At 44.5% G+C, this 27449-nt stretch overlaps 1 protein-coding gene across 4 annotated transcripts in view; it reads left to right on the forward strand.

The window, feature by feature from the left end:
• Positions 1–208: 208 nt before the first annotated feature.
• cc2d2a (coiled-coil and C2 domain containing 2A) overlaps positions 209–27449 on the forward strand; it is a 30896-nt gene continuing 3655 nt past the window's right edge. The window contains exons 1-36 of one of the 4 annotated variants that reach the window (XM_014122893.2): positions 209–315; positions 680–802; positions 961–1045; positions 4677–4733; positions 5105–5185; positions 5374–5533; positions 5726–5826; positions 5992–6096; positions 6284–6385; positions 6487–6678; positions 12628–12787; positions 13267–13403; positions 13523–13654; positions 14321–14530; positions 14741–14988; positions 15194–15350; positions 15441–15697; positions 15924–16101; positions 16275–16428; positions 16544–16688; positions 16833–16971; positions 17138–17341; positions 17429–17521; positions 17625–17716; positions 18843–19010; positions 19206–19311; positions 19437–19546; positions 19688–19784; positions 19937–20035; positions 20133–20309; positions 22408–22611; positions 22744–22833; positions 22930–23043; positions 25303–25437; positions 25537–25659; positions 25786–25844. In XM_014122893.2, coding sequence (XP_013978368.2) covers positions 789–802; positions 961–1045; positions 4677–4733; positions 5105–5185; positions 5374–5533; positions 5726–5826; positions 5992–6096; positions 6284–6385; positions 6487–6678; positions 12628–12787; positions 13267–13403; positions 13523–13654; positions 14321–14530; positions 14741–14988; positions 15194–15350; positions 15441–15697; positions 15924–16101; positions 16275–16428; positions 16544–16688; positions 16833–16971; positions 17138–17341; positions 17429–17521; positions 17625–17716; positions 18843–19010; positions 19206–19311; positions 19437–19546; positions 19688–19784; positions 19937–20035; positions 20133–20309; positions 22408–22611; positions 22744–22833; positions 22930–23043; positions 25303–25437; positions 25537–25659; positions 25786–25844 — 4685 coding nt within the window. In that variant the 5' untranslated portion in view covers positions 209–315; positions 680–788. The other 3 variants (XM_014122892.2, XM_045687644.1, XM_045687645.1) reach the window with 3 other exon arrangements.

Here is a 27449-nt window from a genome sequence, read left to right on the forward strand (position 1 = left end):
ATGTTAATCCACACAATCTTCCATTCAAATCACCAAATGAGGGGGAGTGGGGACCATGAAAGACCATGAAGATTGATCCGCTGAGCAACTGCAGTACGCATCGAGATACCATTCGACAAACGGAGGCAAACCTGTGAGACTTTACGGACACCGTAGAATGTGACGCAATCACTGTTCGATGATTGACAAATCCGTGCATCAATGAAAATCCTAGATGTGTGGGCGAGAACAGCATACAATATTAGAGTTAACCAATGCTGTTTGCAAGGTTGTTCGAGGAGTAGTTGATCTCGTTACTAAGCAGCAGCAATAGCAGTAAGCCTGCATGTTCTAGTTATCAAGAGGGAGAAATTAGTCACATTTTTTGTTGTCCAATGGATAGTCTTCAGTTGTTGTATATCGAATAACCTAGTTGTCTTATAATATTACCCGAGGTTACCTTTGTAGTTGTTTATCAGCCCAATGGACTGTAGGCTAAATATTATATCGTTTTCACACCATTGTCTGAGCTCGAGGGCTTTTACCTAGCTAAATTACGTTATGGAATGTTTGTTCGCCTTTGTTCCACAGAGCGGTACATTTTGTTACATTGTTGATTATTTGTTACACGCTCTAGTAACGGTTACAATGTTTCATTTGTTGCACGTTCAAATTAAACTGTTACAATGTTTCATTGCAGATTCAAGCTCGTTCTACAGGATATAATGTAGCGGTTCTCATTAGGGATACCAGTAGGTTTAAAGTTTAAAACCAAGCCATTTAAAGTTGAACTTCTTCCCATCATCAATATGGCCTCCTCAAGGTAACTGTCAAATTGCTTTAACTTTTTATTTTTAGAAACATATTTACTTAGCATTTGCATTGGGTTTCCCTGACCATAGTATTATTTCTTGTTGAATGAATAGAAATAGACTATGCATAGCAGGCCTAATTTGCTTGTGAAACTGTCCTCTATTTCAGTGATCTTCGGGAGAAATTACGAAGGAAACGACGGGCGCTACAACAGACTCTGCAGGTCAAAGACGATGTGGATACAGATACCCAGGTAATGCATAACATACAGTCATATACAATCGCTCAGTCCATGATTATTAACGGACTAACTTGCTGCTGAGGTTTTGAGAGTATCTCCAAATGTATTGTTGTCATAGCGCTTCACTCTAGAAACACAACTGACCCACTATGAGCCTACCATTACTCTACATTCAATTGAAATCAAATCAAATTTTACTGGTCACATGCGCCGAATACAACAGGTGTAGACATTACAGTGAACTGCTTACTTACGAGCCCCTAACCAACGATACAGTTTAAAAAAAAATACGGATAAGAATAAGAAATAAAAGTAACAAGTCATTAAAGAGCAGCAGTAAAATAACAATAGGGAGACTATATACAGGGGGGTACCGGTACAGAGTCAATGTGTGGGGGCACCAGTTAGTTGAGGAAATATGTACATGTAGGTAGTTATTAAAGTGACTATGCATAAATGATAACAACAGAGAGTAGCAGTGGTGTAAAAGAGGGGGAGGGGAGGCAATGCAAATAGTCTGGGTAGCCAATTGTTTAGGTGTTCAGGAGTCTTATGACTTGGGGGTAGAAGCTGTCTAGAAGCCTCTTGGACCTAGACTTGGCGCTCCGGTACCACTTGCCATGCGGTAGCAGAGAGAAAAGTCTATGACTAGGGTGGCTGGAGACCCGACAATTTTTAGGGCCTTCCTCTGACACCGTCTGGTATAGAGGTCCTGGATGGCAGGAAGCTTGGCCCCAGTGATGTACTGGGCCACTCGCACTACCATCTGTAGTGCCTTGCGGTCGTAGGCCAAGCAGTTGCCATACCAGGCAGTGAGGCAACCAGTCAGGATGCTCTCGATGGTGCAGCTGTAGAACCTTTTGAGGATCTGAGGACCCATGACAAATCTTTTCAGTCTCCCGAGGGGGAATAGGTTTTGTCGTGCCCTCTTCATGACTGTCTTGGTGTGCTAGGACTATGTTAGTTTGTTGGTGATGTGTACACCAAGGAACTTGAAGCTCTCAACCTGCTCCACTGCAGCCCTGTAGATGAGAATGGTGGTGTGCTCAGTCCACTTTTTCCTGTAGTCTACAATCATTTCCTTTGTCTTGATTACGTTGAGGGAGAGGTTGTTTTCCTGGCATCATACGGCCAGGTCTTTGACCTCCCTATAGACTGTCTTGTTGTTGTCAGTGATCAGGTCTACCTACCACTGTTGTGTCATGGGAAAACTTGATGGTGTTGGAGTCGTGCCTGGCCGTGCAGTCATGAGTGAACAGGGAGTACAGGAGGGGACTGAGCATGCACCCCTGAGGGGCCCCTGTGTTGAGGATCAGCGTGGCGGATGTGTTGCTACCTACCCTTATCACCTGGGTGCGGCCCGTCAGGAAGTCCAGGATCAAGTTGCAGAGGGAGGTGTTTAGTCCCAGGGTCCTTAGCTTATTGATGAGCTTTGAGGGCACTATGGTGTTGAACGCTGAGCTGTAGTCAATGAATAGCATTCTCAAATAGGTGTTCCTTTTGTCCAGGTGGGAAAGGGCAGTGTGGAGTGCAATAGACATTGCATCATCTGTGGATCTGTTGGGGCGGTATGCAAATTGGAGTGGGTCTAGGGTTTCTGGGATAATGGTGTTGATGTGAGCCATGACCAGCCTTTCAAAGCACTTCATGGCTGCAGACGTGAGTGGTACGAGTCAGTAGTCGTTTAGGCAGGTTAGGTTAGTGTTCTTGGGCACAGGCACTATGGTGGTCTGCTTAAAACATGTTGGCATTACAGACTCGGACAGGGAGAGGATGAAAATGTCAGTGAAGACACTTGCCAGTTGGTCAGCGCATGCTCGCAGTACACGTCCTGATAATCCGTCTGGCCCTGCGGCCTTGTGAATGTTGAACTGTTTAAAGGTCTTACTCACATCTGCTGCAGAGAGTGTGATCACACAGTCTTACTGAACAGCTAGTGCTCTCATGCATGTTTCAGTGTTATTTGCCTCAAGCGAGCCACTGGGCAGCTCTCGGCTGTGCTTCCCTTTGTAGTCTGTAATGGTTTGCAAACCCTGCCACATCCAACGAGCGTCAGAGCCGGTGTAGCCTGTTGGATGGTTCGTCGGAGGGCATAGCGGGATTTCTTATATGTTTCTGGGTTAGAGTCCCTCTCCTTGAAAGCGGCAGCTCTAGCCTTTAGCTTAGTGCGGATGTTGCCTGTAATCCATGGCTTCTGGTTGGGGACGACGTCATCGATGCACTTATTGATGAAGCAAATGACTGATGTGGTGTACTCCTCAATGCCATCGGAGGAATCCCGGAACACATTCCAGTCTGTGCTAGCAAAACAGTCCTGTAGCTTAGCATCTGCTTCATCTGACCACTTTTCTATTGATCTAGTCACTGGTGCTTCCTGCTTTAATTTTTTGCTTGTAAGCAGGAATCAGGAGGATAGAATTATGGTCAGATTTGCCAAATGGAGGGCGAGGGAGAGCTTTGTATGCATCTCTGTGTGTGAAGTAAAGGTGGTCCAGAGTTTTTCCCCCTCTCTAGTTACACATTTAAGATGCTGATAGAAATTTGGTAAAACAGATTTAAGTTTCCCTGCATTAAAGTCCCCGGCTACTAGGAGCGCCGCCTCTGGGTGAGGGTTTTCCTGTTTGCTTATGGCGGAATACAGCTCGTTCAGTGCTGTCTTAGTGCCAGCCTCTGACTGTGGTCGTTTGTAAATAGCTACGAAAAATACAGATGAAAACTCTCTAGGTAGGTAGTGTGGTCTACAGTTTATCATGAGATACTCTACCTCAGGCGAGCAATAGCTCAGAGACTTCCTTAGATATCGTGCACCAGCTGTTATTTACAAAAATACATAGTCCGCCACCCCTTGTCTTACCAGACGCCGCTGTTCTATCCTGCCGGTGCAGCGTATAACCAGCCAGCTGTATGTTGATAATGTCGTCGTTCAGCCACGTCTCTGTGAAGCATAAGATATTACAGTTTTGAATGTCCTGTTGGTAGTTTAATCGTCCGCGTAGGTCATCTATTTTATTGTCCAAAGATTGCACGTTTGCTAGCAGAATGGAAGGAAGTGGGGGTTTATTAGATCGCCTATGAATTCTCAGAAGGCAGCCTGCCCTCCGGACCCTTTTTCTCCGCCTCCTTTTCACACAAATCACGGGCATCTGGGCCTGTTCCTGAGAAAGCAGTATATTGTTCGCGTCGGCCTCGTCAGACTCGTTAAAGGGAAAAAAGGATTCTGCCTGTCCGTGGTGAGTAATCCTGATGTCCAGAATTTATTTTTGGTCATAAGAGATGGTAACATTATGTACAAAATATGTAAAAAAAAATAAGTTATAAACGAACAAAAAACCCAATCGGTTGGCGGCTCGTGAAACGTCTGCCTTCTTCTCCAGCGCCATCTTACAGACTTTGATACAGCTGTGAGCCTCTAGAGATAAGATACAAGGTATTGTATTGCCAGACAGAGGAAGTACAGGCTTTGACAAGATTCAACAAGTCTTGAATTTGTAAGTCGCTCTGGATAAGAGCGTCTGCTAAATGACTTAAATGTAAATGTTGAAAGCGAGTCTCACCTGCACCCACTGAGGAAACCAAATGTGAATACACATCCACACACACAAACTGCCAGTGCTCTGTCTAAGTGCTCTGATCTGCCTGGTAGGCTCTGGTCCCAACAGACAAGAAGCAGAGTAAGGAGAGAGGACAGACGACTATGGAGGTTGGTGTGTTTTCTCCCGTAGCCTCCCTGTAGCTGTGCTGTGGCCTAGCTAGCCTGTAGTCGCCTTGTGTGCTGTGTTCCTGACTGCAGTCTTCTGACCTGCGCTGTTCACCACCTCACCAAGAGACGTGTCCAGACTGCTTCTCTCTCTTTCCTCTGTAGAGTTCACTGAGTTCTATAGGCTGTGTGCAGTAGTTCTCTCCTCTCTCCTAACATTCTACTTTTTCTTCTGTTTTCTTTCTCCCTGCTCAAAGGGGATATTTTATCACTCTGAAAAGCAGCAGCTACCTTCATATAAAGTCACAGGCCTACCTGTAATATTGTAGGATGTCTATGACTGCACCAACTGTGTGTTTGTGTTGGATTATTAGGAGCTAACAGCTGGTGAGGAGGAGCCTGGAGATACACTGAGACGCAACCTGAAGGCTCAGAGACAGAAGAGGAAGAAAAAGGTATTAAAGTTAGCATTCACTGGCTCCTAGTCCTAGCTATAACCATCACCACTTTTCTTGTTGATTAATAGTCTTAAACTTAAACCCCTCTGTTATTACAGAGTAGTAGTGCTACTAGTAAAGTATGATCTGTCTGTTTCATTAAATGGGTCCTCTTACAAAATGTTGACACTTGCTCCCTCTCCTAGCTTGAAGAGGCGTCTACAGATGATACACCTGATGACTCAGTGGTGGAGCCCCATGATGAGACAGTGGTGGAGGTCACTGCTGTTCAACAGATCAGCCACGATGATGACAAACCAGAGAAGCCTGTCATCGTGTCCAGTCCCACCCACTCCCAGAGAGGAGGTGAGACTGTCTATCCTGCATGTCCTCTAACCTGGTCCTCCCTAGCCTATTGCTGTCAAACAATAAATTGGCTTGACCATGAGCTATCACAGAGAGGAGTTGGTTAACAGCCCAAACAGTCTGGACCACCAGGGTAGTTTCTCCCTACTCTGTCTCCCATAGGTGTTGTTTCATACCTGTCTCTCCCCTCAGACCTGCCACCCCGGCCTCAGGCCAAACCCGCGCCCAGCTCGAACCACTCAGAGAGCTCCGCCATGAGACAGCGAATGAGAGACAAGCTGAGGGCAGCCAGGGTGAACACAGCCTCGCTCTACTCAACATTTATTATTGATTAACTACAGAGTTTCCTAACTTTGTACGATTTCCTTATCAAAGGGTTCAGGTCCAAACTTCCTGTTTAATCTCCAGTAATCTTATTGTTTGATTGAAAATGTATTGTCTCTTATACACTTCATCAGTCCAAAGCAGAAAGTCTTCTACAGCAGGAGGCTTCCTTGGAGGCGCCAGCTAGTCGCTTGCAGAGTCTCAGAGACAGAGACACTCTCACCAGGTTTGACAGAGAGGTGAGGACCTAACTGTGGACTTCTACTCACTTTCTTCACTGTCTATGTGCATATAGTAGTCCTGTACCAGAATCACTGTACTGTGATAATCTTTTATTGGAGAATTCATTAACCATATTTTCAAGCATGTAATTTACTATGCTAACTAGCCTGAAAGTGAAGGTTATGATCCGCTGATGTTTTACAGACAGAGCCAGACCTCAGGGCGGGGAGAGATGACCACTCTTCTCCCCTCAACACCAAAGTCAAGTTCCGAGAGACAGTCAGGCGTGTCAGGATAGAGAGTATAGTGAGTGGCCAAACTGCTCTCCTTTGGTTCTTGTAATCTAATAGATTGTATGACTAAGGTTAAGGATTTTATCAATGTCCTCTGTTTTATTGCAAATGTAGTCGGAGACGGGTTTACCCACAGCGGAGGAGGCCTACAATTTTTTCACTTTCAACTTTGACCCGGAACCCCATGAAGAGGCAGGCAAAGGTTGTAAGAAGAGAAGGCCAAGGACAGAAGGGGAGAATGACGAAGAGGAGGAGGAAGAGGTCACTGAAGTGGACAGGGAACAGAAAGGCGAGAACGAGGAGCGGGTAAAACTAGCATAGATAATGAACCATTTTCAAGTCATTTAATTTTAATGCATCTCCTGAATGAAAATGTAATTGACTGAAACCCTGACTGAAAACAAGGGTAGATGTACTCCCAGAGTACAAGTAGCATGGGTAGCATATATTGTTGCCATGGATTGCTAATGATTGCATCATCTGTGTGTAATTAGTTGTAAAAGATATGGGACCCTGAGACCCTCCTAAACCAGTCAGCTAGGAACCTGACAGGACAGTGTTTCTGGTCTTAGATCAGCATCGACGCTGAAGGCACCATATGTCAGATGAAAAGATTTCTCTCTTCTGTCTGTCATTTGATCTTGGCTAGTGAGAGAGGTCTGAGCCACATTGTTTTAAGACCGGTATTCTCAAACTGGGGTACGCACAATGCCGTCGGGAGTACACTAATTACAAATGTGATTCACAATTTAAAAAATATAATAATATTTTCTTCACATTTTCAAACAGTCCATTTATATTTTCCAACGGGACTATACATTTGGGTGAGTTTTTTTCTCTCGCCTGAGTAGCCTCGTTTCACTGCCAAAAATAAAATTAAACCATCTAGTATTCAGCGAAATAACAACACAATGTTATATACAGGTAGCCTAGTAAAATAATTAACATCCAATCACATTAAACGTTAGTCTCTCGCGGGAATTCCACTAACGGTCCGTATGTAGCCAAACATAGCTGCTGCTCATGTTGGTATCTGTACTGATGGTGCCAAAGCCATGACAGGAAGACATAGTGAGTGGTAACGCGCATGCAAGCAGTTGCTCCCGATGCCTCTTGGGTACACTGCAGCATCCACCGAGAGGCTCTTGCTGCCAAGATAATGCCTGACAGCTTGAAAGACGTTTTGGACACTACAGTGAAAATGGTTAACTTTGTTAAAGCAAGGCCCCTGAACTCTCGTGTATTTTCTGCATTATGCAATGATATGGGCAGCGACCGTGCAACGCTTTTACAACATACAGAAGTGCACTGGTTATCAAGGGGCAATGTATTGACACGTTTTTTTTTTTTTAATTGAGAGAGCTTAAAGTTATTTTTACTGACTGTAATTTTCACTTGTCTGACCGCTTGCATGATGATGAGTTTCTCACATGACTGGCCTATCTGGGTGATGTTTTTTCTTGCCTGAATGATCTGAATCTAGGATTACAGGGACTCTCTGCAACTATATTCAATGTGTGGGACAAAACTGAGGCTATGATTAAGAAGTTGGAGCTCTTCTCTGTCTGCATTAACAAGGACAACACACAGGTCTTTCCATCATATGATTTTTTTTGTGTGCAAATGAACTCAAGCTTACGGACAATGTCAAATGTGATGTAGCGAAGCACCTGAGTGAGTTGGGTGTGCAATTACACAGGTACTTTCCAGAAATGGATAACACAAACAACTGGATTCGTTATCCCTTTCATGCCCTGCCTCCAGTCCACTTACCAATATCTGAACTAGAGAGCCTCATCAAAATTGCAACAAGCAGTTCTGTGAAAATTGAATTTAATCAGAAGCCACTGCCAGATTTCTGGATTGGGCTGCGCTCAGAGTATCCTGCCTTGGCAAATCGCGCTGTTAGGTACGTGGTTGCAAAGGGCATCAGTGTCTTATGTGAGAGTGGATTCTCGGCCCTCACTAGCATGAAAACTAAATACAGGCACTAGGGTTGCACATTTTGGGGAATATTCAGAGGTGGGAATTAACGGGAATATATGGGAATCAACGGGAATATATGGTATTAACTGAAATCTATGTAAATGAATACCATTTAAATGTAGATGTTTTTTGCATTGGATATATTTACCATATTATATGGAGACAGAAACATAAACCTTTTACCTTATCATAAGTAGACATAATTGCAAATTATTAAATCCTTCTAATAGAAATAAAAATGTAGTTACGAATTGAACTTTAATTAAATGAGTTGACTCTTCACATGAGATGATTTCACTGAACAACAAAAGAAAGGGAATATTGAATGATCCATCACATCTCCCAAAAATGTTTTCAACATACATCTGTAAAATGATAGTCTAGAAACTAAAGCTTTGGTTGTCTTCCTGTCAGGCTTTCATGTCTTCTCCCTGGACTTCCTCAATGTCCCCCTCTTGAACATCAGACTCTGAGGCCTCATCTTCACTGTCACTTTCCAACCTTGTTGAGGATGGTTCGTTGTCAGGCTCAAAAAGCCTCAAATTTGCCCAGATGGCCACCTATTTTTCAACCCTTGTATTGGTCAGCCTATTGCATGCTTTGGTGTGTGTGTGTTCCCAAACAAGGACCAGTTGCGCTCTGAGGCGGCTGATGTTGGTGGGATTTGGAGGATGATGGAGGCAACAGGGGAAAGAGCCTCAGATCCACAAAGTCCCTTCCACCAGGTGGCTGATGAGATATGTTGGCACGACTGCCATATTGCATCTCCATCCCAAAGCCCTTACTTGGAAGTGTACGTCGCCAGACTGCCAAGGTGGCGAGACACGATAGTTATGACACCATAGGCCTTGTTGATCTCTGCACCAGACAGGATGCTCTTGCCAGTGTACTTGGGGTCCAACATGTACGCTGCAGCGTGTATGGGCTTCAGGCAGACGTCTTCACGCTTTTTGATGCATTTCAGAACTGCAGTTTCCTCTGCTTGGAACCACAGTGAAGTGGGCAGGGCAGTATGGATTTCTTCTCTTACATCTGCAAGCGGAGTCTGAACATCAGACAGGATGGCATTGTCTCCTTCAATCTGTGCAATGGCTACTGCTATAGGTTTCAGGAGTTTCAGGCTGCTTACCACTCTCTCCCAAAATACATAATCCAGGAGGATCCTCTTGATGGGGCTGTCCATATCGGCAGACTGTGATATGGCCATTTCTTGGTGAGACTCCTTCCCCTCCAGGAGACTGTCAAACATGATGACAACACCACCCCAACGGGTGTTGCTGGGCAGCTTCAATGTGGTGCTCTTATTCTTCTCACTTTGCTTGGTGAGGTAGATTGCTGCTATCACTTGACCCTTCACATACCTAGATGATTGCAATACAGTCTGCCTTCTCTATGATTTGCTTGACCTTCACTTGAACTCTGTTGAAAACACACTTTGCTGTAGGCTACTATTTACTAGTTAACAAAAAATCATGTATGTCATATAAAATATATTCACCCCACCCAGTATTGTAATCAACTTACCAGAAAGCATGTAGTCCTTGGCTCAGACAGTGTAGTAGTCTGGGCTCAATAGCATCTCATTAGTGTGCAAGATCTTGAGAATCTGCTGTACATGTGATGGAAGAATGTACTGTGCATGCAGAGGGTTGCAATTCCATTGAATTGGGGATAGTTTAACCAAAATATGCCACAAGACCTAGAATTGCCTTATGTGTATCCCACAAAAAAGGTTCACTGTTATAAGCTAACTTTTTTGATGAATTTAAGCAAAATTCCCCAAATTCCCAGCTTAACTTCGGAAATTTCCAGAAAGTTTCCGACCATTTGCAACCCTAATAGGCACAGACTATTTGTGGAAAATTATTTAAGACTGAGACTCCAATACAACCCAACATTGCAGAGTTATGTTCGTCCTTTAAGCACACCCTTCTCATTAACCTGTGGTGAGTTATTCCAAATTTTCTATGAACAAATAAAGTTTTATATGTAAGATGGCCAAATAAAGAGCACAATTATTGATTATTATATTATTATTTGTGCCCTGGTCCTATAGTATAAGAGCTCTTTGTCACTTCCCACGAGCCGGGTTGTGACGACAACTCACACTCATTCTTATGTTTAATAAATGTATCGTGTGTGGCAGGCTTACAATGATGGCAAAAAACAACATTTCAGAGTGCGCTGACCCTGGTGCTAGAGGGGGTACGCAGCTGGAGGTTGAATGTTTGAAGGGGTACAGGACTATAAAAAGTTTGCGAACCACTGATTTAACACACAGCATAGGCACATCACCCCTCTCTGTGAATTACATCAGTCTGTGTCCTTGAACAATATACAGTATGTCCAAAAACATCATCATTAATCAATTAGTCATGAATCCTGTTAATAGCTTTAACAGTTGATGTTACTCTTTAATAACACAGACCCCAAAGACCCTCGATATGGCAGTATGTTTTGCTGGTGAGGACGGCAGTATGTTTTGCTGGTGAGGACGGCAGTATGTTTTGCTGGTGAGGACGGCAGTATGTTTTGCTGGTGAGGACGGCAGTATGGAGGTATGTTTTGCTGGTGAGGACGGCAGTATGTTTTGCTGGTGAGGACGGCAGTATGTTTTGCTGGTGAGGACGGCAGTATGTTTTGCTGGTGAGGACGGCAGTATGTTTTGATGGTGAGGACGGCAGTATGTTTTGATGGTGAGGACGGCAGTATGTTTTGCTGGTGAGGACGGCAGTATGTTTTGCTGGTGAGGACGGCAGTATGGAGGTATGTTTTGCTGGTGAGGACGGCAGTATGTTTTGCTGGTGAGGACGGCAGTATGTTTTGATGGTGAGGACGGCAGTATGTTTTGATGGTGAGGACGGCAGTATGTTTTGATGGTGAGGACGGCAGTATGTTTTGATGGTGAGGACGGCAGTATGTTTTGATGGTGAGGACGGCAGTATGTTTTGCTGGTGAGGACGGCAGTATGGAGGTATGTTTTGCTGGTGAGGACGGCAGTATGTTTTTCTGGTGAGGACGGCAGTATGTTTTGCTGGTGAGGACGGCAGTATGTTTTGCTGGTGAGGACGGCAGTATGTTTTGCTGGTGAGGACGGCAGTATGTTTTGCTGGTGAGGACGGCAGTATGGAGGTATGTTTTGTTGGTGAGGACGTCTTTATGGAGGTATGTTTTGTTGGTGAGGACGGCAGTATGGAGGTATGTTTTGTTGGTGAGGACGTCAGTATGGCGGTATGTTTTGTTGGTGAGGACGTCAGTATGGCAGTATGTTTTTCCGGTGAGGGCGTCACTATGGCAGTATGTTTTGCCTGGGAGGGCGTCAGTATGGAGGTATGTTTTGCCTGGGAGGGCGTCAGTATGGAGGTATGTTTTGTTGGTGAGAACGTCAGTATGGAGGTATGTTTTGCTGGTGAGAACGGCAGTATGTGAGGTATGTTTTGATGGTGAGAACGTCAGTATGGAGGTATGTTTTGATGGTGAGAACGGCAGTATGTGAGGGGTATGTTTTAATAGTGAGAACGTCAGTATGGAGGTATGTTTTAATAGTGAGAACGTCAGTATGGAGGTATGTTTTAATAGTGAGAACGTCAGTATGGAGGTATGTTTTAATAGTGAGAACGTCAGTATGGAGGTATGTTTTAATAGTGAGAACGTCAGTATGGAGGTATGTTTTAATAGTGAGAACGTCAGTATGGTGGTATGTTTTGTTGGGGAGGTTGTCAGTATGGAGGTATGTTTTGTTGGGGAGGGCGTCAGTATGGAGGTATGTTTTGTTGGGGAGGGCGTCAGTATGGAGGTATGTTTTAATAGTGAGAACGTCAGTATAGTGGTATGTTTTGTTGGGGAGGGCGTCAGTATGGAGGTATGTTTTGTTGGGGAGGGCGTCAGTATGGAGGTATGTTTTGTTGGGGAGGGCGTCAGTATGGAGGTATGTTTTGTTGGTGAGAACGTCAGTATGGAGGTATGTTTTGTTGGTGAGAACGTCAGTATGGAGGTATGTTTTGCTGGGGAGGGCGTCAGTATGGAGGTATGTTTTGCTGGGGAGGGCGTCAGTATGGAGGTATGTTTTGTTGGTGAGAACGTCAGTATGGAGGTATGTTTTGTTGGTGAGAACGTCAGTATGGAGGTATGTTTTGTTGGTGAGAACGTCAGTATGGAGGTATGTTTTGTTGGTGAGAACGTCAGTATGGAGGTATGTTTTGTTGGTGAGAACGTCAGTATGACTGTAGTGTTGATGCATCTTGTCCTCTGTGACCCCTCCCACCCCAGGATGAGGATGCTCCTCTAGTGAAAGATGAAGAGGAGGATCTGTTCATTATTGACCAATCAGCGCATGACTTCCTGGTGGTGAAGAGGGCGGAGTACATGGGCTACCAGAGGCGTCTTCAGAGCGAGAATGACTTCCTCTTCACCCCAAGCTTTTTGACAGGTACCCACCCCAATAAAAGCACACCTGTTATTTTGTACAGTCAGAACTACAACACCACTAGACCTGTAGTCTCAGAGCAGGTATCCACCCTACCCCAACCACACCTGTAATGCAGCCAGTCCGGTAGTCTAAAGACAGGCAACCACATCAATCTGAGGCCAGACAGAATTTTTCCTACAGCTAGGACAGCAGGTTAAGGACCCCCTTGTGGAGGACAGTCAGCCAGGCTCGCTATTTAAGGGCAGATCCCCCTGAAGTCTGAACAGGAACTCTGGAGTGTCCTTGGTATGAGATAGGTGCACCAACATAGCCATTCCCAGGAGAACATACCCACACCGAAGAACAGGTACCAAACCCTAACTAACACAGCCCATCTCAACTCACATTCCTCATTATGTGCGCACTGCATATATCATTGTGTTATAAGATGGTCTCTGTGAATGTCTACTATGTTGACGCTCTGTCTATTTATGCTTCAGTGCCAGCCTCCAGTAAAGTACCAGAGAACATGCAACCCCGTTATCTGGAGGAGGAGGGGCTATACGTGGGGGAGAGGCCTCCCATATCCCTGACCAATCAGAACATCTTAGAGAACCGTGTCTTGAAACAACAGCAGGTAAAAGTGTCACTGTACCACTAGAACATGATGTGAGCTTTAGTGTTCTGATAACAAACTTACCTCCAAGTGGGCGACGTCAGCATCAATTCTGATTTAGAGACTGTTCATCTGCTCAGGGGAGGAAGTGGTTTGGGGACGACGGCAGGATCATAGCTCTGCCTGACCCCATTAAAGAGTCGTCCACCAGACCCCCTCTGTTCCACATGGAGGAAGACCTGGACCCGGCTCTGCAGACTGTCTATAGGAAGGTAAATTAAAATGGACAATATCATTAATTATATTGGTATAACAAAGACACACCTCCACTGTGCTCACTTCATGTAATCCTTATCTATCTATAGTACTCAAACTAGTCCTATAGCACCTGACATGTTTCTGCACTGGAAAATAATCACTCGTCTGCCATATCCTCTTATCGTAATATCATTAATAAACATCAAAGCACATTGCTCTCTACACAAACAACCTTGCAGAATGTTCAATCCCAGTGTCACTGAACTGAGAGACTGCTGCTTACCCAATAAATTATTGGGAGCTTGTATATAGAGTATGCAACTCTCTTTATTTCTTTTTATAGCCTGCTGCTTGGCAACATGAATTGGCAATAATATTGTTCTTGATGAGTGTGACGTTTGCAAGTAACTCCAGCTGTCAGATGAGTTCACCAGGACAACAAAGACTGTATTATTGCAGGAGGTTAAGAGTTACAATACAACGCCGTTTAGGTTCGTCATGTAGTTATTACTACGATTCCTTATTATTATATGATGTTGTTTATCTTCGCTTTCGTTCTCTCTGTCTGTTTCTCTCTGTCTCGTTCTCTCTCCACACACATATGCAGATATGATTACATCTGTAGTATGATACTCTCTAGAGTTCCAGTGTTTGATTACCTCTGTTCCTTTGTGGTACAGGCGCTGAAGTCAAAGCATGCCAGTCAGTACATCGCAGGAGGAGGGGGCACGAACGGGGATTACCAGCTGGATGTGGACGTCTCAGGGCTCATCTTCTCCCATCACCCCCTCTTCAGCCGGGAGCACGTCCTAGGAGCACGCCTGGCCCAGCTCTATGACCAGCACCTCAGCAGGCAGCACAAGAACATCACGGAACACCTCACTACCAAGGTAAAGCACAGAACATACAATGACTAATTCTATTTGGCACTAAGGCTATTCAGCATTGGCACCAACTCTGACTTACCCTCAACTGACTCCTCTCCTTTTCTAGATCTATAGATTTCTAGTGTGATTTGTTTATTCAGTAAGTAAATGATGAGTGTCTTCAAGTAAAAGTCAAAGAATTGGTGGTCTAATACTGGTTTATGTCTACTGTAGCTGAATGGGTTGAGGAACGCTGTTCGGAACATGCTGGAGATCCACGGTAGGCAGGGCCTAACTCCTGTCATGCAGCAGAGGATATCTGAGTATAAGCAGGAGGTGAAGAACACTCGCAGGCTGCGGGACACTGAGCAGGAGAAGGACAGAACCCTGCTGAAGAGCATCATCAAGGTCTGGAAGGAGATCAAAGCCCTGAGGGACTTCCAGAGGTTCACCAACACACCATACAAGCTTTACCTCAGGAGGTAATGAACACCCCATTATTTAGGACTCTGTTACTCTATTAAGATGGAAAAACATTGTCCGAAGTTCAGGGGGTACTGTCACAATGTAGATGGCCCCTGCACTATGTGTAGTAGTGTGCTGTTGGTGACCTTGTTTATATGTTGATTGTTGTGGATAATCATGTGCGTGGTGTTGATAACTGATCTGTGTCCCCCTCTGCTCCAGGGAGGAGGGGGTGCGGGCTTCAGATGAGCGGGACCATGAGGCTGAGATCCAGGCTGAAGTGGATGAGCTGCAGGGGGAGATGGAGGAAGACTACCAGAAGAAGGTCACTGAGTACAAGAGACAGCAGGAGGAGTGGAAGGCCTGGAGGAAGAAACGGGTATGTTTCACCCCTAAGATTAAGTATGGAGGCCTGGAGAATCCTGGTTTATTATTATTTTTTTAATCACATACATTTTCTCACGCTCAGAAAGCCAAAGAGAAGAAGAAAAAGAAGAAAACCCAGTCTCAGGATGATGATGATGATGATGATGATGATGACCAGTCAGAGGGTGACACGGAGCAGGGACCCTCGAAGCCAGATCCTCCTGAGGAACCAGACATGGAGGGTGTTGAGGAGCAGGTCAGAGAGAAGGCCTCCAGAATCAGGAGGAAACCAGGGGAACCCATCCTGATGCCTGAACTCACTGCATCTGGACCCATCACTCCTAATGAACAGTGTCCCAGGTACGAACAGGAACACAGTTAAAAGGATATAACACTTTCTGTCAAACATTTTCAGACCTCTAAGGGACATGGTTTCTTCTTGACGTTAGTCTAATTTTGAGGTCTGAAAACCACTGAAAAACTTTTGAAAGTGAAATGTCCCTTTAAGAACTAGAGGGGTTCCAAAAGTCCACAGAACAGGATATCCATATTTCACTTGCATGACTGTGTCTGTTCTTCCCCACAGGGGCGAGTTTTCTAGAAGAGAGGATGTTGCAAAGCGCTATGTCTTCACTAAGGTTTTATATAACAACAAAGAAGTCTCCAGAACAGACAATCGCTCCCTAAATTCTGATTTTAGAGTCCACTTTGGTCAGATATTCAACCTGAAGATAGTCAACTGGCCAGAAAGTATCAAGTTGCAGGTGAAGTTATGTTGGATTTCAGTTAATGATTTTTGAAAACTAAATGATTGAACTAAATCAATGATTTTTGAGATGACATTATCGTAATTTATCTCCATGTTATCTCTAATGAATTTCTTTCTTTCAGACACATTTAAACCTCCTGTTATTTGTGTTGTTCTGTGGGTGTGAAGGTGTTTGAAGTGTTGGGCTCATCCACCTCCCTGTTGGCAGAAGTGTTTGTGCCAGTCCCAGAGTCATCAGTCCTGACGGGTAGTGCCCCCTCTGAGGAGCTGGAGTTCAGCAGCAACCTGAGGGTCATGTTTGACCACGAGGCTGTCGGCAGTGGTACACACCCATACATACATATACACACACTGTGCAAATTTATACTTGGACATCTCTCTTACACCCTTCTCTCTCTCTCTCTCTCTCTCTCTCTGCTGTCAATTTGCCCTGTCAGACGTGCCCTTCTCCTTTGAGGCAGACGGTAGTAACCGTCAGACCCTGCTGACCTCTGGGAAGCTGTCCTGCTGTGTGTCCTGGGCTATAGGGGAGGATGATGTACCCCTGGCCCCGCCCACCACTCAGTCCAAGGCCATGCACAGGTACAGTAAACCAATCCCATCCAAGTTACGTACAGTAGAAACACTATACCCAGTAAGGTGAATTACTGCAGTCCTATTTTATGTTACTGGCTACATTCATAAATAAGTACATGTATCTCTCCCCCTCTCTCTTTGTCTATGCAGTGGACTGAAACAGTTGGATGCCATCGCCTGCATTGGGGCATCTAGTCTTAATGATTTGAAGAAGCTTGGGGAGTGGGCCACTGAATCTAGACTAGATCCCAATGACCCAAGCAACGCAACCATCATGCAACTCCTAAAGGTGGGTGACTAGATACTACACATTACTAAGCGATCACAGGTCCATATTACCCAGCTGCCCCAGAGAGCAGGAGACTGCATTTAACTGTCTATACAGTCCCATATATTTAACTGTTTACATGACCTCTCTCTCTATATCATAATAATTCGCTCTCTCTCTCCATAAGGTGGCCAGTAGTGGGGAGGTGACAGCTCCAGATTACTTCAGACTGGAGCAGCTGCAGGAGGAGTTCAACTTCCTGTCTGAGGAGGAAATTGAGCGGTCTCGCAGGTTCCGTCTGCTCCGGCTCAGAAACCAGGAGGTGGCTGAGTTCCGTAACTACAAGTGTGTCCCTGCCCTGGAACGGGAGGTCACTGATAAGGTGTTCCAGGTAAGGCACTGTATACTTTATAAGATTACTAATAAGGTTTAATAAACCCGAAAACATGTTCAACTTTATGATTTTTGTCCTTTTCAGGAATATGAGAGGAGATTGAGAGAAGGAGAAATCGTTGACACTAAGGATCACCTAGATGCACACAGAGCCCTGGTGGCCAAATACCTGCAGAAGGTGAGTAGATGTGTCGGGCAGTTAGCTTTGAATCTGGAGTCTTGTCTGTGTGGATCTGCTCATATTAATCATATTGATTTATTTGACTCTCTCTGTCTTTCAGATTAGAGAATCGGTCATCAACCGCTTCCTCATCGCCAAGCATCATTTCCTCCTGTCTGACCTGGTCCAAGAAGAGGAAGTTCCTAGTATTGGGTAAATACATTTGTGCATTTTCATACTTGTGAAATCATAGGCAGAATTGTTGTGCTAATATTCTTATATACTAGATAGAATATAGTCATTGTGCTTGTTTGACTCATCAGTGTATTTAGGTAGGTAGCACCACATGCTTTTCCATTGCATGTGTGACGAACTGGCATTTGCCCCAGTACTTGACTGGCTGTATTTTGTATTGGATTGTTCAAATTGTTTTGCTCAAGTGTTTGTGTTTAGGTTAACGGGGATTGCAAGATGGGTTATAATCTGTTGTAAATCTGTCATAAAAACTGACAGGGTCTAAGTAGATCACAGAATAGATCACAGGCCAGAGGAATGAGATTCTCTTTGGCGGTGGGTCTCTGGAATATTTGATCTCAAACACTGCATTTCCCTGGCTGAAGAGATGTTCTCTTTTAGAGAATCTGAAAGCACATTCTTCTCTTTTTACACCACATCTGGATGTGACACTTAGCAACCAGTATCAACGCATACATTTTATTATCATCATTATTGTTATTTTCTATGTCATATTACTTTTCATTATTTGAACATCTTTTTTTCTCTGTCCCATTTCTCTACTATGCTTTGCATTTACATATTTAGTGGTGCAGGCCCTGGGTATGTTCATAGGCCTTTTATCCTCTTTTCCCCAACTTGTTTGTGGCTGTTAGTTTGTTTACTTTTAGTTTATTTATCATTATACTGTACACTGTTAGAAAAAAGGGTTCCAAAAGGGTTATTTGGCTGTCTCGATAGGAGAACCCTTTTTGGCTCCAAGGAGAACCCTTTTTGGCTCCAAGGAGAACCCTTTTTGGCTCCATGTAGAACCCTCTGTTTAAAGAGGCTTTTGGAACCCAAAAGGATTCTACAAAGAATTAAGAAGGGTTCTACTATGGGGACAGCCGACGAACCCTTTTAGGCTCTAGATAGCACCTTTTTTTTCTGAGTGTAGCGTTAGTGTCGTATATCAGTGTACTATTGGTATTTGTGTAAATCATCCCCTCACAGTAAGTAAACAGTTGGAAGATAGAGTATGTGGTAGTATGGTCTGTGTTTACCCTGTAAAGTGAAGGAGAATATACTCTTTCTCTGGAATGACAGCTGTTGTTTTGACGGTCAGGATACTTGGCCTGAATCTGTTCAAGCTGGCTGAACCTAAGCGGCCCCTGAAGCCTCAGAGGAAAGAGAGGAAGAAAGTGACAGCTCAGAATCTGTCTGATGGGGACATTAGATTACTTCTCAACATTATCCGGGCCTACGACATCCCCATCCGCAAGCCCCATGCCAGGTACGACCTCAGAACTTCTAGTCACATGCTGGGTATATTATATCTACAGACATCCGTAAACCTCACACAACATCTCCAGACATAAAAGAACAAGAAAGCTTTTATTTACTGCAGCAACGAGGTCATACTGGAGAGTATTATGTCTACAACATTCCTGGACTATTTTAAACTCCTAATGTTTATCTCTTCTACCAGCAAACCTGCGGTGGCGTCTAAGTCGGTCCGCTCTTTCACTGAGACGTTTACAGCAGGCCAGTCATCCCAGAGTGCCATCCAGGGCAGCGACTGGCTCCTCAACCAGGTAACACGTCTGATCTTCACCTGGATCAGTGGCTGTAACTGCAGAATATTCCCTTAATGTATGTGTATATTTGTCTGTATTAGTTTGTCTTACCTGTGTATGTGTTGTGAATCTGTGTTTTCCAGGTACAGGTCAGGCCCTTTGTGGAGGTATCGTTCCAGCGCACGGTTCTTCAGACCACAACAGCAGATGGACCAAACCCCTGCTGGAATGAGGACCTGCAACTGCCATTCAGGTGAGTGTGTGACTGGTCCATGACTGGTCTAAATTGGGACATTTCTTTGACCACACATGGTCAATTTCATGATCACATGTATGGTATTATCTATGTTTGTTTAGAAGATTTATCAAGCATGTTTTTTTGTTCTTGCCACAGTGCCCCAAATGGAGACTACAGCACTGCTAGCCTGCAGTCAGTGAAAGACGAGGTCTTCATCAACATATTTGATGAAGTCCATTATGAATTGGGAGGGGTGAGTAGGGCATCACAAGAATGTGAAAAGGGACTTTCCATGCCCTCTGGCTCAGGAAAACATATTACACATTACAGCACAGTTAACTACAATATCCGTACACTTTCCGTGTCATTATGTTTTGTCAGTTTAAATCTTTCCTCTATTTTCAGGATGGAGAGGATAGGGGGAGAGAAGTCCACACACGGCTAGAGAAACACTGGCTGGGCTCTGTGAAGATTCCCTTCAGTACTATCTACTTCCAGTCCAGGGTGAGACTGTCTATGACACCAGACCACTGATTGACAGACAGTGACTCACACTGACACAAGTAACTTAGTGCTGTGGTTGTGTTATCTGATCTGGCAGATTGACGGCACGTTTAAGGTGGACACCCCACCGGTGTTGCTGGGATACAGTAAGGAGCGCAGCCTGGCCAGTGATGGTGGCTACGACGCTGTACGCAGTCTTAGTGAAGGAGCCTTCATCACACTCTTCATCACCATAGAACCACAGCTGGTACCTGGAGAGACTGTTAGGGAGAAGGTAAGCTCAGCCTGGCAGGCTGTTTCTCTGTCTGTCCTAGCTGTCTACAGGCTCTCTCTCTGTGTTTGGTCTGTCATAGCCTTTAAAAAATATATATATTTACTAAATGCATGAGTTATTAACATTGCTTTCTTCATTATTTCTTTATTCTCTGAAGAGTGGGGTTTACGTCGTTTTTTTTATTTTGTACATTTATTTTCTTTCCTCTGTCCTTTGCTGCATTTGTTAGATGAAGGAAGTAAAGGTAACTGTTTACTGAGATATGCTATCTGCAGTATACTGAATGATGGCATTAACATTGCGTTTTGATTAGATAGATGTTGACTACAGCACACTGTGACTAATGTAGCCAAGCAGTCTAACTGTCCATTGTTCAGCGGTCCCACAGTAAAATCCCTCTTCCCTCACAGTTATTAGTAGACTAGACACAAATATACTGCTCAAAAAAATAAAGGGAACACTTAAACAACACAATGTAACTCCAAGTCAATCACACTTCTGTGAAATCAAACTGTCCACTTAGGAAGCAACACTGATTGACAATAAATTTCACATGCTGTTGTGCAAATGGAATAGACAACAGGTGGAAATTATAGGCAATAAGCAAGACACCCCCAATAAAAGAGTGGTTCTGCAGGTGGAGACCACAGACCACTTCTCAGTTCCTATGCTTCCTGGCTGATGTTTTAGTCACTTTTGAATGGTGGTGGTGCTTTCACTCTAGTGGTAGCATGAGACGGAGTCTACAACCCACACAAGTGGCTCAGGTAGTGCAGCTCATCCAGGATGGCACATCAATGCGAGCTGTGGCAAGAAGGTTTGCTGTGTCTGTCAGCGTAGTGTCCAGAGCATGGAGGCGCTACCAGGAGACAGGCCAGTACATCAGGAGACGTGGAGGAGGCCGTAGGAGGGCAACAACCCAGCAGCAGGACCGCTACCTCCGCCTTTGTGCAAGGAGGAGCACTGCCAGAGCCCTGCAAAATGACCTCCAGCAGGCCACAAATGTGCATGTGTCTGCTCAAATGGTCAGAAACAGACTCCATGAGGGTGGTATGAGGGCCCGATGTCCACAGGTGGGGGTTGTGCTTACAGCCCAACACCGTGCAGGACGTTTGGCATTTGCCAGGGAACACCAAGAGTGGCAAATTCGCCACTGGCGCCCTGTGCTTTTCACAGATGAAAGCAGGTTCACACTGAGCACATGACAGACGTGACAGAGTCTGGAGACGCCGTGGAGAATGTTCTGCTGCCTGCAACATCCTCCAGCATGACCGGTTTGGCGGTGGGTCAGTCATGGTGTGGGGTGGCATTTCTTTGGGGGGCCGCACAGCCCTCCATGTGCTCGCCAGAGGTAGCCTGACTGCCATTAGGTACCGAGATGAGATCCTCAGACCCCTTGTGAGACCACATGCTGGTGCGGTTGGCCCTGGGTTCCTCCTAATGCAAGACAATGCTAGACCTCATGTGGCTGGAGTGTGTCATCAGTTCCTGCAAGAGGAAGGCATTGATGCTATGGACTGGCCCGCCCGTTCCCCAGACCTGAATCCAATTGAGCACATCTGGGACATCATGTCTCGCTCCATCCACCAACGCCACGTTGCACCACAGACTGTCCAGGAGTTGGCGGATGCTTTAGTCCAGGTCTGGGAAGAGATCCCTCAGGAGACCATCCGCCACCTCATCAGGAGCATGCCCAGGCGTTGTAGGGAGGTCATACAGGCACGTGGAGGCCACACACACTACTGAGCCTCATTTTGACTTGTTTTAAGGACATTACATCAAAGTTGGATCAGCCTGTAGTGTGGTTTTCCACTTTAATTTTGAGTGTGACTCCAAATCCAGACCTCCATGGGTTGATAAATTGGATTTCCATTGATTTATTTGTGTGTGATTTTGTTGTCAGCACATTCAACTATGTAAAGAAAAAAAGTATTTAATAAGATTATTTCTTTCATTCAGATCTAGGATGTGTTAAGTGTTCCCTTTATTTTTTTGAGCAGTGTATATCCAGACCATCTGACTCTCGCTGATCTTAGTGTACTGCTGTAGCTTTATGGTGACCCCCCCCCCCACTCTACACCTGTGACCCCTGTCCCAGTTTGACAGCCAGGAGGGTGAGCGTCTACTGCTGGCGTCAGAGGTCTTTGAGAGGGACGCAGCAGTGAGTTACCCCAACCGTCCCTGCCTCACCACCGTCATCGACATCAACGGGAAGACTGTGTTCATCAGCCGTTACCTCCGCCCCCTCAACCCCCCGCAGGAGCTGCTCGATGCCTTCCCCAACAGCCCCCAGGAGGCCACGGTCAGTCAGGTCTCCGCTGAGACAACACAGTCACTACTGATAATGGAGCCTCAGTCTGATTGCTGAGTTATAGCACTCTCAAGCTTTGACTGTTGCTTGATTTCATACCTGTGTCTCCTTCCCTCTCTCAAGGAGCTGATAGCTCGGTACGTTTCTCTCATCCCCTCCATGCCTGATAGCGTCTCATTTGCTGGTGTCTGTGACCTGTGGAGCACCTGTGACGTGAGACACATATTCAGAGACTCTGATTGTAGCTTCCAATAGTCTTAGTAGAGAGCGGGCTCTGAGTAACTCCAGGTTTCCTTTTCCTGTTTGTAGCAATTCCTGACCCTGCTGGCGGGCGATGAGGAGGAACATGCTGTACTGCTCTGTAATTACTTCCTATCTATGGGCAAGAAGGCTTGGCTCATCATCGGCAGCGCCATTCCTGAGGTGAGCAACACAAAGCTGGACAACTAGACTTCAATCAAGTACAGGCTTAACTGAATGACAACAGAGACAAAATCTAATAAGTCATTTTATTGAATAGTTAGGTGTAGGCCTCGTCTCCGAGGAATAGAGCCAGATGCTGGCATTCAACATTGGTTGAAAGGAAAGTGATTATTGCACTAGTAAGCCAATAGCTTAATCAGCAACCGTGGTGGAATTGCATTAGAGCCATGCTCATAGGCTGAGGTTAATAGGTCAATGACATTCCGCACTGTTGCTAAAAGGAAAGGAGGAAAACTGATGAGGTAACATTATGACACTACCCTATAAATACCTGCCATGCTGATGAGGTAACATTGTAGACACTACCATAGATACCTGCTATGCTGATGAGGTAACATTATGACACCTCCCTATAAATACCTGCTATACTGATGAGGTAACATTATAGACACTACCCTATAAATACCTGCCATACTGATGAGGTAACATTATGACACCTCCCTATAAATACCTGCTATACTGATGAGGTAACATTATGACACTACCCTATAAATACCTGCTATACTGATGAGGTAACATTATGACACTACCCTATAAATACCTGCCATACTGATGAGGTAACATTATGACACTACCTTAGATACCTGCTATGCTGATGAGGTAACATTATGACACCTCCCTATAAATACCTGCTATACTGATGAGGTAACATTATGACACTACCCTATAAATACCTGCCATACTGATGAGGTAACATTATGACACTACCCTATAAATACCTGCCAGACTGATGAGGTAACATTATGACACCTCCCTATAAATACCTGCTATACTGATGAGGTAACATTATGACACCTCCCTATAAATACCTGCCATACTGATGAGGTAACATTATGACACTACCCTATAAATACCTGCCATGTTGATGAGGTAACATTATGACACTACCCTATAAATACCTGCCATGTTGATGAGGTAACATTATGACACTACCCTATAAATACCTGCCATACTGATGAGGTAACATTATGACACCTAAATACCTGCAAGGTCCCTCCCTATAAATACCTGCCATACTGATGAGGTAACATTATGACACCTCCCTATAAATACCTGCCATACTGATGAGGTAACATTATGACACTACCCTATAAATACCTGCCATACTGATGAGTGAGATAGGAAGCAATGTGAATTAGGAGTTTACTAGATGAAAAGTGACGATCCATTCAGACCAGCCTTACTGATTTGAATTTTCTTAACTACATTAGTCCAAAACAAATGTAAAGAACTGCATACTAGTTAAGACTGATGACCAACCTTCACTTGTTTTACAGTTAGGGGAGAGTGGGTAAGTTGAGCCACCTTTTTCTAGGAAACCATACACAAAATTCATAATTTGACCAAATATTTAGGAAGAGGTCATCATTTCATATAGTCTGTGAAGGAAGAAACCACATGGAAAAAGTGGTCCAAAAAACACATTTTCACCAACACAAATGAATTTGTGTTAAGAGGTTTCATGATGCTTATATCTAAACCCAAGTAATCATTTAAAGATTGTTCTATACATCAGTTGGGGTCTCTATAAGCTTCAATATGAGGTCCTAAACCTAGCATGAAAGTGCATCACTGTAGCTGTGTGAGCCAATATAGTCAAAATGTTTGCCTTGGGGTAAGTTGAGCCAATGGCCATGGGGTAAGTTGAGCCAATGGCCATGGGGTAAGTTGAGCCAATGGCCATGGGGTAAGTTGAGCCAATTGAACTGTTTTCTTCCCAGGTGTAATGCAAGGCATTATTTCTGGTATATGATGTAACAACAGGGCCTGGCCCATGTTAAAACTGTTTGTTAGGTGTTAGTCTGTTTTTAAAATATGCTTAAAATGATTAAAAGACAAAAATGTCATCATGACTGTGTTGAATTGTGTTTGGAAAATAAAGATAGACATGGTTTTTAAAAGGTAGTGGTAATATTCCATTCTGCACAGACATTTGTAGGCGACTCAACCTACCCCAAACCCAGGGTAAATTGTGCCAAGACACTGCTTTTTTGGGACAAGCTACGTTTTAAAAACTGTAATGTTTACATGAATTCTGATTTCCAGGGATACACAACATCCTGAAATATATGTAGATATCTTTGTAAGAAAGTGATGCTGAATGTAAAAAATGGTCAACTTACCTCACTCTACCATACTATAACAGCTCTGTTCTGTGGTATCTGTTTTGTGAAAACTCTTGCCACCTCTCCGTCATAGGGACCCACAGCGTATGTGCTGACCTATGAGCAGAGTCGCTACCTCATCTGGAACCCCAGCAGTGGTCAGTACTACGGCCAGTATGACTCCTTCTGCCCTCTACAGACTGTGGGATGCCTGGTCAGTGCTGACAATGTGAGTTGGTATTCTAATTTACATAATATGACTGAAGTAAGATGTTTTGTCTGACAGGTTTCTGTATATACCATATTCACTCATTCTTCTGTCCTCTAGGTATGGTTCAACATTCAGGTGTACACCTCTCCACTGAGGATGAGTTTTGATGTCACCAAAGCCAAACTCTGGAAACCGTTCTTCTCCAGGGCCTTTCCAAGCCCTGGGCTGTCCAGTGTTCAGGTGAGGCCAAGTGTGACCAGTGGCCACCATGCATGATTTATCTCTTAAGACCTAGCCTCAGTATCTCTCTGGACTTTGACCTCTACAATACTTACCCGTGCCTTCTGTCTTCTCTTCTCTGTTTAGCCTGAGGAGCTGGTGTATCAACGCACAGACAAGGCAGTGGCTGCAGAGCTGCAGGACAGGCAAGTCATCTAACCTAGAAAGAATTCAACACATCATCATACTGCATCACAGTGCCTTCGGAAAGTATTCAGACCCCTTGACTTTTTCCAAAGTCATTCTAAAATAGATTAAATAAAGACAATTCCTCAGCAATCCCAACACAATACCCCATAATGACAAAGTGAAAACAGGTTTTTAGAAATTTTTGCAAATGTATTAAAAATAAAAAGCAAATACCTTATTTACATAAGTATTCAGACCCTTTGCTATGAGACTTGAAATTGAGCTCAGGTGCATCCTGATTCCATTAATCATACTTGACATGTTTCTAAAACTTGATTGGAGTCCACCTGTGGTAAATTCAATTGATTGGACATGATTTGGAAAGGCACACAACTGTCTACAGTCGTGGCCAATAGTTTTGAGAATGACACAAATATTAATTTCCACAAAGTTTGCTGCTTCAGTGTATTTAGATATTTTTGTCAGATGTTACTATGGAATACTGAAGTATAATGACAAGCATTTCATAAGTGTCAAAGGCTTTTATTGACAATTACATGAAGTTGATGCAAAGAGTCAATATTTACAGTGTTGACCCTTCTTTTTTAAGACCTCTGCAATCCCCCTGGCATGTTGTCAATTAACTTCTGGGCCACATCCTGACTGATGGCAGCCCATTCTTGCATAATCAATGCTTGGAGTTTGTCCGAATTTGTGGGTTTTTGATTGTCCACCTGCCTTTTGAGGATTGACCACAAGTTCTCAATGGGATTAAGGTCTGGGGAGTTTCCTGGCCATGGACCCAAAATATTTATGTTTTGTTCCCCGAACCACTTAGTTATCACTTTTGCCTTATGGCAAGGTGCTGGAAACTGCATTGTTCGTCACCAAACTGTTCCTGGATGGTTGGGAGAAGTTGCTCTCGGAGGATGTGTTGGTACCATCCTTTATTCATGGCTGTGTTCTTAGGCAAAATTGTGAGTGAGCCCACTCCCTTGGCTGAGAAGCAACCCCACACATGAATGGTCTCAGGATGCTTTACTGTTGGCATGACACAGGACTGATGGTAGCGCTCACCTTGTCTTCTCCGGACAAGCTTTTTTCCGGATGCCCCAAACAATCGGAAAGGGGATTCATCAGAGAAAATGACTTTACCCCAGTCCTCAGCAGTCCAATCCCTGTACCTTTTTCAGAATATCAGTCTGTCCCTGATGTTTTTCCTGGAGAGAAGTGGCTTCTTTGCTGCCCTTCTTGACACCAGGCCATCCTCCAAAAGTCTTCGCCTCACTGTGTGTGCAGATGCACTCACACCTGCCTGCTGCCATTCCTGAGCAAGCTCTGTACTGGTGGTGCCCTGATCCCGCAGCTGAGAATCAACTTTAGGAGACGTCCTGGCGCTTGCTGGACTTTCTTGGGCGCCCTGAAGCCTTCTTCACAACAATGATAGAGTGATCTCCAGCCTTGTCCTTGTCAACACTCACACCTGTGTTAACGAGAGAATCACTGACATGATGTCAGCTGGTCCTTTTGTGGCAGGGCTGAAATGCAGTGGAAATGTTTTTGGGGGATTCAGTTCATTTGCATGGCAAAGAGGGACTTTTCAATTAATTGCAATTCATCTG

This window comes from Salmo salar, chromosome ssa10, assembly GCF_905237065.1.
Source record: "Salmo salar chromosome ssa10, Ssal_v3.1, whole genome shotgun sequence".
In the NCBI taxonomy this organism is placed as follows: Eukaryota; Metazoa; Chordata; class Actinopteri; order Salmoniformes; family Salmonidae; genus Salmo; species Salmo salar.